The sequence below is a fragment of the Pleuronectes platessa genome, chromosome 10 (genome assembly GCF_947347685.1).
Source record: "Pleuronectes platessa chromosome 10, fPlePla1.1, whole genome shotgun sequence".
Taxonomy (NCBI): Eukaryota; Metazoa; Chordata; class Actinopteri; order Pleuronectiformes; family Pleuronectidae; genus Pleuronectes; species Pleuronectes platessa.
Window position 1 is genome coordinate 14,616,554 of NC_070635.1, and position 12,388 is coordinate 14,628,941.

At 43.6% G+C, this 12,388-nt stretch overlaps 1 protein-coding gene across 1 annotated transcript in view; it reads left to right on the forward strand.

Annotated features, from left to right (window-relative positions):
* ptprub (protein tyrosine phosphatase receptor type Ub) overlaps positions 1–12,388 on the forward strand; it is a 159,351-nt gene that overhangs the window by 85,831 nt on the left and 61,132 nt on the right. Inside the window, exons 4-7 of the mRNA XM_053433043.1 lie at positions 2,381–2,462; positions 5,051–5,166; positions 9,132–9,306; positions 11,984–12,277. Coding sequence (XP_053289018.1) covers positions 2,381–2,462; positions 5,051–5,166; positions 9,132–9,306; positions 11,984–12,277 — 667 coding nt within the window. The remainder of the gene's footprint in view (positions 1–2,380; positions 2,463–5,050; positions 5,167–9,131; positions 9,307–11,983; positions 12,278–12,388) is intronic.

Genomic DNA, 12,388 nt, shown 5'->3' on the forward strand with positions numbered 1-12,388 from the left:
AGGGTCACTCTCCAACTCCGAGGCCCTGCAGCTACGACCTTTTCCCCTCTTCTCTATAGTCCGCATGCCTGGCTCCCTTCTTTCAGAGTTCCCTCCGAGTTTTTTCCGATGACCCCAATCTCCTCACATCCGATCAAAATGCTGTCTGTGGAGGTGCCTTAAGGGGTCGTGCATGGCCAGGGATGTTGTCACACCAATTGTTGGTGTAATCACACGTGTTCCCTCCCTGAAGTCCAGGGAGGTGGACTTTCTCTGCCCTGCTGAGTGTGCAAGGCTGCAATCTTTGCCAGACACCGTGCAGATGTTGCTGTGACTATAAATCTAAGCGTGCAAACACAAGTGCACTGTGGTAAGTTGTGATACTAACATCTGACACCAGCTTAATTAATAATGTTGATAGTTGCAATACAACTATCAACATTATTAATTAAGTCAGTCATTGTTTTAAAAAATTGAGGAATTTTGGAAGAGAAATAGACAAAAAATAATCAACGTCAAGTTATCATAAAAAAACTCTAACTTAGATTGGTATAATACATGTCAGCATTTCCACGATGTGTAATTTCCCCAGGGTGTAAATCCACAGCCCTCGAACAAAAATTGACTTCCCAGATGGACATATGTGCATTTCAAAATGTTTGGAGGACAATAGCTTTAAATCCATGACAGTGGGCAGTAGGATAAATTGTCTGTCAAGCAGTAGTTCATGAGAATCAAGTAAATAATGCATAGTAGAAGTAGAGCACACGCCTCCAACATGGCCCAACAGTCCCCTTAACTTCAACCGAGCTGTACCAAATTGCACACACTCATAGATCCGCCCCTGACTCAGACTCTTGATGAAAAGCAAACCGACCAACAAAAGAACAATCAAAAGGACAGTGGTGAAAACATGATAAACAGTAAATACCACAGAGCATACATCTCCATGGTTAATGGGCCCACACGAGGATTTGAATGTCATGTAACCCTCTCTCATCTCCGTCACCTTTCTTTTTCTGTGTCCTCATGTTGTCCCATATGTCTCTCCTACCCAAATCTGATCTTTGATTATTGCTTTCTCATTTTCATCTGTTCATTTTTTTATTTTCATTTTACTAACAAGTGGGGTTGTATTGCCGTCACCCCCCCTCTAATCACCTGCTGGTCCTACTGGAGCAACAGAAAGTGCTTTATCATATAATTTACCTGCATTGGACAACTCTTTCAATTTAAGGTTGTCTAAGTAAAAAAAGTTCTGTAGGAAAGTATTTCGATATTCCCCAAAACACAAAAAGCAAACAACTCATGCAAATTAAATACAACAAAAATGATGAACTCGAGATCCACCCACTGTCTCCAAAGATATGAATTAATGCATGACAACTCAGGTATTACATTGATAAAATAATAATTATATTGATATAGCACTATCTTAACAAGGTTACAAATTGCTACACAAAATACATGGTACATTTTATTATAAAATAATCCATAAAACTGACTGGCCACTGGCTTTTATGGCAGTACTATGAAAGCCATGTGGGCCACTCAGTAGATCAGACTACATTTCCTCTATGCCTTTTTAAACAAAGACCTACAGAAACCCTAAAATACCCAATAAGTCACATTCCAGTTATCTGACTTTGAGAAGAACAAGCACAAACGTGTGTGTGGGGCTACAGTGGAAATCACGACCTGGTTGTAGAACCCACGTTGTGATCACTTGGTCAGAGGATTATGAAAAAAAATAACTCAAAGCAGGCCTTGGATCAAACGTGGGGATGGAGGACTGTCCTTGGATGCGGCGAAAACAAACATCACCCCCGTGTCTCATAACTCTCTCTCTATTACTGAGGATGGTGATTTGATATTGATTAGGTTTCATGGGATCCCACCGCTCACCGGGCTTATTGTTCCGCAGGGCGGTGTAGAGGTCTGTCCTCCCTTGAGCCTCGCGGCCATGTACAAGTTGTATGAGCTGCCGTTATGGCTCCACCGCAGCCTGAATGTAGAACGCGTCTCATGACTCAGGCGCCACGTCGTGTGCTTCCCGATGAAGCCATTATTTCTGTCTGCCCTGCGGATGAAGACAAAACGTATCCATCTATCTGAAAAGATCCAATTTCTTTCATTGTCTGCCTCCCTGTTTTTTTTGGGGGTCATTAGTCGTGCATCGATGGGGCGATGGGCTCGTTTGTAATTAATGCATCTGTCAACAAAAAGGGAAAACGAAAGCGAGAGGATCCAAGCAGCCCTCAGTGGTCTTTGGGAAAATTGCTCTACACTTCAGCTCTGAGCGTTTGAGCTCACGGTTAAGTCACAAGTGTTTGCTTCTGCTGCTGTGGTTATGAATTTAATTCTGTTCATCATGCATTTCTCATCTACTCCACTTCCGCAGATTCTGATTGAGGCAACGGTTTCCAGGGAGCGGCGAGGCTACATTGCCATCGATGACATCACGGTGCTCAACTATCCCTGCTGTAAGTGCCACTTCTGACAATGGATTACAATTACAGATGATGCTGGGGGCAAAATAAAACAGGTTTAGTGGCTTTTGGGGGGGGATGTAAAATGTATTTCAAAGCAGCATGAAACATTATTAGGATGAGGAGAGGAGTAATGGCCGATTGACCTTTTTGTATTGGTACTGCGGGCTGTCCTCAGGCATCCTGCGATGACAGTAGTGCTATTAAAACACTGCGACACCCAAATGTCATCACTCGCTTCACTCCGTACCCCCTGCCCCCCCTCCCCCTTCCTGAAAACACACCTGCTGTTCTGCCTCCGGCCTGGTTTGACTGACAAATTGATTTGTTAGTGAAATCTTGAATCTCAGGAAGTCTACACTGTCATGTTTTCTGGCCTGCCTGGAAGAGTCCTGTAGCTTTTTGTCACAACTCACTCTGTGCAGGGTTTTTCCCTCCATCAAGCACTACATTTCAAAGCCCTGTGAAAGAACATGCCTTCTCTTCAGGGTGTTTTCCCCCCCCTTCTTCTTGGTAACCAATAGCCCCCTGCAGCAGAGTGCTTTTTGTGTCAGTGGTGGAAAAGTGAGGGCGTGCTGTCAGCCCCCCGAGGACGTTTTGTAAAACATATTCACTCAGACACCTGAGCTTACTACCTGGACAAAGTGCAGCAGTGTCTCTTACACGGTCCCTCTATGGTCCAGCGCTGAGCACAAGAGCTCTTGTCGGCTCGTAGGACATGTAACACTCACGTCCACGCTGATTCCAAGTGACTCGTGTAACTGACACAAGCTTGAAGGATGTTTCACCCTCACGGGATCCTCCTTGTTAATATTTATATATTCCCTATTGTTTGCACTGGAGTGCTTGGAGATGGACTTTTCAAGGATGTCATGTCGGAGAGGAGTGGAGGAGATTAAACGCACACTGGCTGTGACATTGCTTCGTACCCCTACTGTATGCATACCGCACAGTCAGCCACCCAGTTCCACCCAGAGACGGCAGATGGCTTCTCTTGAATGCTCCCACTGTGGCCATTAAATAATTAGGACTCTCATCAAGACCTGAGCAGGCCTTATGATGTGGCACGCGGCCATTCTGCGTTGCTCGCCAGCGAGGACTGTGAAGAAAGAAGGAAGAGTGAGAATGGAAGTGCCGCAGTGTAAAAAAACCCGCGAATAAATAAAATAATAACAAGTTCCTTTTTGTGAATTGTAGTCAAAGCATGCTTGACATTTTAGAAATATTCTTCTGAGTCTTTGACTCCGAAAACCCTGCGCTACAGCCCAGTGAAATATTTACAACGCTAAAGAGTCCCGGGGATAAGACCTGACACATTTAGCTGTGTAACACTGCACTTCATGCCAACTCTATAGCCTTTTTTTTCCATTCACGCTCATTTTGGGTGTTATTTATGTTCGGCTCTCGGGCATGAATTATGAATAAACCTTAGGAGGCACAGTCACTCAAAGGAAACATGGCCACCTGTGGGGTACAAAAGCAGGCCCTCTCCCGTCGTCCTCCTCACTGCGCACAAACTAGATCAACAAATCGTCAGCCCCCTCCTAGGCGGCACGGTGCAGAACCAAGCGAGAGCCAAACGCCTGCGTCTCCCTGATGCTCTGGTTCACTGTGGCTCTGCCATCTCCTCCTGTCAATCATCGAGACTGACATGTCAACTCGTCCTACCCCATTTCTCATAGATGATGGCAGACAGCGCTGCCAGCGTTTACCCAGTGATTTGGCTCCGCAGGGGTTTGGTGCTCACTGCTCTATTGTTAATCATGGAGTTGGATGAGAGGGCGACTCCCACACACTGACTCATTGGCAGCTCCACGCAGTATTCTGGGACATAATATTTGTCAAAATGTGAAGGACAGACTCTTCTCTGCAGAGACACTGTCACATTCTGCTCATCGGTACATCGCCTCTAATCTAATGTCGTTTGTTTGTAGGTTATCTTGATGATGGACACTAAGTGAACACCTCAACATATGGATTTACACACTCTATCTTAAATACCAAATTATGAACTTATTTACTACAACTTTGAGAATAATTTTGACGTCATGATGGACACATCCACTCTTGCTGTGGAGAATCTGAAGATAGCACTTCTCTCCTCAACTGTCGACACAAATTCATGAAATGACCAAGAGGATTAAAAGAAAAAAATCAGTCTTCATTTTGTCTTGTTCTTTCCCTGCAGCTTCATTCGGAAGTTGATTTATTTAGTTGCTAACTGCCGTGAGCAGCTACATGCATCAATATGCATCCGTACAATCTTCACTTGTTATTCATTAACACAGCGCATAAAGCACAGTGGAGAAGAAACAAATTGGTCTAAAAAAGTTTAATTTTATGTTAAACTTCCAGCTTTATGTCCCGAGACAATGTTGGCGAAATAAATTGAATTATGAACAAACATTTGACAAAGCTTGTTGTTCTCTCAAGCAAAAAATTCCCTGTTTGTGTATTTAAAAACACGAAACGAAAAACCCTGATAAAAACATGTCCTGTTTCGCCGACTGACGCTGCGCATGGCTGAAAGGTAATGGAGTCTTTGGAGCTCACTGTGTGCCTCTGTCTGTCTGTCTCCTCAGATAAGGCACCGCACTTCTCCAGGCTCGGAGACGAGGAGGTCAACGCCGGCCAAAATGCCACTTTCCAGTGTGTGGCTGCTGGAAGGGCAGCCGAGGCCGAGAAGTTCCTGCTGGAGGTGAGTTAGTGGTTTAATGGCGGCTGAAAGAGCATGAGAGTCTGCATTTAGACGTGTGGGAGTTTGTTAGGTTTGGGTATTTTTCCATGCTCTCTATATTTTAGAGAAGGGGAGAGATATCTCATTGAACTGCAGGAATTATTAGTAAGTACTCAAATAGAAAATAAATAGTCTCATGTCAAGTAAATAAACATAGCCAAACATAAAAAAGTTGCATCCTAAAGTGTTTGATTTAAGAGAAAAATAAACAAGTTTAATTTTCACACGTTTTCGAGTTATATAAAGGCTGGAAAGTCTGTGCTGTTTAAAATAGAAAGGCTCTGTCGAAATTGATAATTCTCAGTGATCGATCTGTTAAAGGTTCTGGTACAGATACGATTTAGCTTCTGGGTCCAGACCTGCACGACGGTCCGCCTATTTGTAATCTCTGTTTTAGAGGAACTTCATTCGATCCCTGAACAAATGAAAAAAGAAGAGAGACAGAATGAGACACAAAATGACTACAAGCTGCCCTGTAGTTGTTTTACACCTTTTTGCAGTTTAGTGTCTTTTCTGTCTTTTAAGTTTATTTGAGGTTACTTAATGCTTCTAGCATTGGTCGAAGACTTTCTCTTTCTAACCCCATTGTGGAACTGGACTGTGTACATACACAAATGTGTTTCAAGTGGAGCCTGTTTAACTGCTCATTATGTTTCCCAGAGGTTTGTGCTTAAATGAACACTGCAGTTGGAGCATGAATACTGTGAAGGCCATTAGGGCCTTGAAGCCTCCTTAGTGCACCGCCTTTGAAAAGTTACTTATTAGAAAATCTATCTTTTCATTTAAAATGGCGGCTCTGTGAAGGTCAGATGGGCAGTGTAGTGGGAATCACTCTGTGGTCTTAAAATCCTTCTCTTTATTTAGCCCTGATGATTAAAGGAGCGAAAAGAAAAATCATTAAAGGACCGAGACACCATTGTGCTGAAGGATTTACTTTTTCATCTCACTCTGCAATTACAGTGCAGCCACACATTTTGTGTGTTTGCCAACATCTTACCACCCACCACACCATGTTAATCACGGTTGACCTTAGGCAAACCTACTGCACTGTTTGAAAATCGGGAGATGTGTGATTCATGTAATTGAGGCGTCCTCAATCCCACCTCTCTGAACAATTTATCAAACCCCCCCATTTGGTCCCAACACAAGGATGAAGACAAATGCGTTGGGTAATTAGCTGGCATAACCGTACAGGCGTCTGGTGTAGTGAGATCTCCAGGCCGCTCTGCTCTTTGCATGCCTCCCCTCCACCTGCTCGCCGTCCTCCTCTTTGCTGCTCTCTCTGCTTCACGCTCATCTTTCAGACCTCTTTTCACCACATGAACCCAATTCACTGTGGATTTCTGCTGTGTCCCTTTGTGTCTGTGGAGTCTGCTGCACCAGATGCAGCACCGTCTCTTTTTTTTGTGTGATTTCATTGCAAATTAGCTTCAGACATATTGTTTATGTAACTTGAAGTGATCTTGTGTTTATTTCATTTCTCCTGCCTCCTTCCTGTAATATAAAGATACAGAAGATGCAGGGAGGTTTCAGGAGTGTGGGATTAAGGTTTCCTTTCCTGTTCCTGCTGTCACATGATTTTTTGCCTGCTTAAACCTAATCAATGGGTATGTGTTTATGCAGAAGCAAAAAAGAAGCCAGGATGACCGGGCATAACCCAGAGGTCACCTTTTTAATCCCAGTTTTCTCAAATGCCATCGATTGAGGGATGAGTATCAACATAAGTCTCTGCCGATTCAAAACAAGAGCACGGCTTGGAAACATGCGAAAAAAAATGTCAGCTCAGATGTGTTGACGGATGTTAGTGGTTTTAATGGTGTGGAACAAATGTGAGAAATGTCCCCCACGGTGCAACAGCGAGATGCATCATGCAAGATTCATCTGAATCATCCTCCTTCTCTCTGTTTTTCCTCTTTATCTCTATCACTATTTCTCTACTTAGTCCACTCCAGACCATATATTTTCACCTATGCCAAGAATGTTTTTATCTGTGTCCGTTTTTATGTGTTTATTTGTCGGTAGGATTGTGCAAAAACTGATTTGTGCCAATGATGATGGAGACATGAGGCATCAGCCAGGAACTAGTCCATAAAATATTTTGTGTGGATCCAGATACAGGATTAAAAAAAAACTGTCATATTTATGGTGTTGAGATCTATGCATCTGTTCAATCTGGTGAAGATCTAGAAATGAATGTGGAGCTGACAGATTTGTCGAGACAGATTGTTTGGCCTTGACAGAGGTGTGTCCTCGTCTGAGTGCAGGTTTATATTCTGTTTCTGCTTGACACCAGTTATCTTTGCCATTTCAATTTTCTCTTTTCTAGTTTTTTTTAAACTAAAATACAAAGTCTGCATTCTGCCATTCATCCTTGACCCCGTCTACTAAACTGAATAGACCTCAATGCATTGAAATCCATCTGTCTCCCAGATCTAACTGTTTAATTACACACTGAGAACGACTGAGGTTATAAATGGGCTCTGTTAAAGGAAGACATTCATGACATGTATCACCCACATAATCACCATTATTTAAACAAGATTGAATTTGTTTTCATGTCTGATTGTCTTATTGTGTAATTAAATCAGAGATGGTCCTGCCATTCTAATTAAATTACACACAATCGGTCAACTCTCCTTTTTAATCACATGTATCTCATAAGAACTGACCCAGATAGCAATCATTTTTAAATGAAGTCCTTTGCTACGTTATTAGTTTAGAGGCCCGGGAATTCACTTGGTAATAATTTCTTATAAAGGCAAGGTAGAGTAGTGTGTGTGTGTGTCTGTCTATGTGTGCGTCTGTCTGTCTGTGTGTGCATGCACTTAGGTACCTATTCAGGGGACATTGTTATATTGGACGCATCTTTTATAGTCAGACTGGGTAAAACAAGATCACTTGGCCTTAGTGAAACACAAATGACATACGGGATTACTTAAAGTGGGAAGAGACACATTCAGGACGCATTTTAATACCAGGAGTGAACAGACTAACTTAGCACTGACCATATGTGATTGGATCTCTCGGGACAGATGTGAATACCAGGTCTAGACAGGGCCCATCACTATTTGACTGTTTACTATGTGGGCGATGTTAGCTGATAATGACTTTTAGTGAACTCGAATGGGACTCATGTAGAGCAACCTGCACCAAGGCCCAACAATTTAATTGCCAAGATCTGGATTTTTTTTCGGATTCCGCACAAAAATGAACACAACCATTAATATCAGGCTGCTAAACATGCCTGATAATTTTTTTATCAAGATCCTTTAACAATTCTTTTGAGAAATCAAGGAAAATGCTGAAAAACATCCTATTTTCATTGTAATTTTATGGAATCTTCCCTGACCCAAGTCGTTTTGTCGTAATTTGCTTTAAAAACCAAACAAATAAGCAAACAAACATTTCTCATTCATTTCAGGCATTTTATACTTTGAGGCTGCTCAGTGGTTTTTATAACTTCATGGGGCTCTTGTTTACTACTTTTGTCATTGTGTGTACCACCCAGCCTGTTACGACAGGTGTGTAAAGTCTTGTGTGTGTCATGAGGCCTTTATTACATACTCAAGCCATGGAGTAAGGAAGATGTTGCATCATGGGAAGTGTAGGATGCAGGCATTTTGGAGCTTGACTCAAACAGTTGTTGATATCTTGGCCCTTGCAGCTTTACTTCTGACCATTCAACTCTGCCTGCTACAAGTCCCCCTACTTCATGGATACAACACTACATGTACATAATAAACACGATATTGGTCTATTGTGTATCTGTATTTCTGTGTGTATGTGTATCAGTGACATTTGTTTTTGTCTGCAGCGATTGCACATGATACCCTTTATGAGATGACATCCACTCGTTTGTGTACTTGAGAGGGACATGCTGACCCATCCTGTTCGCTCTCTCACTCTGCCCTTTTCCTGCTTTCCAGAGACACAACGGGGACCTTTTCACAACAGCATCGGTCAAGCACCTGAGTCACCGGCGCTTTGTGGTATCCTTCCAGCTAGACAGCATCCAGCGGACAGATCAAGACCTTTACCGCTGTGTCACTCAGTCCCCCAGGGGCTCCGGAGTCTCAAACTTTGCTGAACTCGTCGTCAAAGGTAAACAGCCGCCCTCTATTTTTGTCTCTAATGATCTTGTCTTGTCTTCCTCGCCCTTCGCTTTCTTTCTCCCCTGAGCATCTTTTTTTTCCTGCTGATATAATGATAGCGTGTGATTTTCTGCTCTCCCTGGTCCCGGTAAATTACTGCCTGTGATTCAAAGATGAATTAAAAATGAAACTGATCATAACAAACAATAACGGACACACTAGTGTGAAGACTTTCCGGATCACCCATAGGACAACATATGTGCACAACGGAGAGTATGATAGACCCCTATTTCAAATTGATTATCCATAAAACTCCATAATCGCAAAGTTTGCAGCCCACGACACACACGCCGGCTCTTTAGTGGGCGAATGCAGCGTCTCTGACATGTATTGTTTTCTGAGCTGCAGTTGTCAAACAGGCTGCCACACACAGCTCCTCAACTCCCTGTCAAAGAGCTGTCACTTGACTTGGACTCCTGCAGCCCCTGTCATATCATGTACCACAGATAGTGACCTCACCCCCATTACTCATACCAACCCCACAGCCTGACACTACTTTGACAGTATAGTAATAACATGGTTGTGGGAGAGTTTGTTGGCATAACGCACTCCAGGCAAAGGGAAGACGAGGAGGGCAAATAAGGATGTGAAAGATTCTCCTTCCTCTCGTCCTCTACTGCATGCTCCTCATGTCAGCACTGTTTTTAATGCATGAAGTAAATCCCTTTTGATTGATAAGGAAGCACTCAATCTGTTTAGCATTGTGTCAGAGCCTGGTTTGGTACAGTTCAAAATAAAGCCCCTTTGCCAAATTGCTACCAACCCAGAAGCTGCCAGTAAACTAGGAGTCAACGAAAGCTCTAAAAGGGAAACCATGAAACCCATTTAATGTGCTCACACTCCCTGCAAATAAGGCCACGTATAGTTCTCGCTATATATTGTAATCGGTACAAAGTAGTTATTTCTGGAAAAGCTCATTCTGCATCTTGAGTAGATGAAGCCGAAAGTCACGTTCTAGTCAACCGGCTGTGACTCTATAATCTATATTACAGGAGCTGAGGCCGAGTCCTCAACGAGACTTTAATAAATGCCTTTCCCCCCCCATCGCCCCACTAAGAAGAGGCTAATCATCCCTTTAATATGCTGGATCAACTCATTTCAGGACCGTAGATTGCAGGCAGGAATCAGGATGAAGCTCCCTCATTGCCCCATAGAGGAACAGAAACATGTCCACACAGTGGATAAAGCATTTAGATCTTCCTCCCAAAGGTGCTGCATGTCTCTGGCTGTTGTTGTGGCCTCAGAGTTGTTGAATACATTTGATGTTTGTGTTTTCAGGGATTTTCAGCCTATTAAAGTACAAAAAAAACCACTTAATCAAATATAGAGTAGCAGCTTGAGTGAAGTTCTGTATCAGAATAGATGTGTATGCTGAGGGCAACGGTGAAAAAGTCAGCTAGTGATATGCCCAGGAAAAAAAAAGGAAGTTCAGCATCAACAAAACTAAATGAACAGAAAGTAACCTGCATATTTACTAGACGTGTGAACTTCAACCGTGAAAGAAATGAGTCAGTCGTTTAACATCCGGCCCCACTTGCCGCTTGCCTGTGGCCCAAATTTGCCCTTTCATTATTGGTGGAGTTGCTGATAGAGGAAAGATGAGCTGCTGCAGGCAGAGTCGAGGCAGTGGAGAGTAGAGGTGAGGTGCTGGTTATGTTGAAAGCCCACAGAGAGGCGGACCATAAAAGACAGAGGCGCCTCTGCAGGATGAAGGATTAGTCACAGCCACAGATTTAACTCTGATCTTTTTTCCCATGCTTTGTCCTCGTTTCTTTTTGCATTCCCTCCCCTCCTGCACGCTGTTGTCTGTGTAATTGTTCAGTGGCTCGGTTCTGCCTGTAAGTGACATTTGACCGATGGGCTCTGGAATGAGTCTTTGGTTTGGCAGTTTTTACCGACAGCGATGCAGAGTGTCCTCTTTCATGATGGTGACCAGCTGTGAGGACAGAACAGTCGGTTTTAGAAGAAGAACACTGAATCGTTTAGATACAAGGATCACACACTCTCAGCGCGCTGCATGCACGGCTGTGTTTTCTCTCCATATTTTGCTTAAAATATAGGCCTGCTTCGTTAATATGTATGACTAATCTGCTATTTGAACAACGTTTGACCTGCTCACATCCTGAAGTCCCTGCAGACACAGTGAGCTTGGCAGTGACACATCCGTTTGCATTCAGCTGATGATTAAAATGAATAAATGATAGATGTTTTTTATTTATATAGAGCTTTTCTAGTGTTGATGACCAGTCTTTGTGCTTTAGGGTACAGTTTTGCCAGTCAACACACACATACACACACAAACACACACACACACAGACACACACACAGAGACACACACACACATATTTATACAGTGCATCTATGTGTAGACTCTCTATCACACATCGGTCACATACTGCCCGTACAGCTGTCTTGGGCAGTTTGAGGTTCAGTGTCTTGCCAAAGGACACTTCAGCATGAGGAATGGGGGAGACCAGGATGAATCTCGAGCCACAGCTCCCCATAATACTATAACTTTAGTGGCCTAGAATATGCATGTGCATGTTCTACGGCACTGCCAGCAATCACTTGATTGGTGTTTGAACAGGAAAACGGAAAAATGAACTCCTTCTCATTCCCTTTCCCAGTACCTCCGTCCCCCATCGCACCACCGCAGCTGCTGCGTGCCGGCTCCACTTACCTGATCATCCAGCTCAACACCAACTCTATCCTGGGAGACGGCCCCATCATCAGGAAGGAGATTGAGTACCGCGCAAGTCAGTCTCCATGGTCGGAGGTGCACGGGGTCAACATGGTCACCTACAAGCTTTGGCACCTCGAGCCGGACACAGAGTACCACATCAGTGTGCTGTTGACCCGGCCCGGAGAGGGAGGAACTGGGCCTCCAGGACCGCCGCTTGTGAGCAGGACCAAGTGTGCAGGTGAGCTCATAGATCTCCGCACAAAGTTGTGTTCAGAGCAGCTAGTGAGGGATTTTATCGACTTTGGCTCTTTAATGTTTAAAATGGACTGTATCACCTCATTCATACACT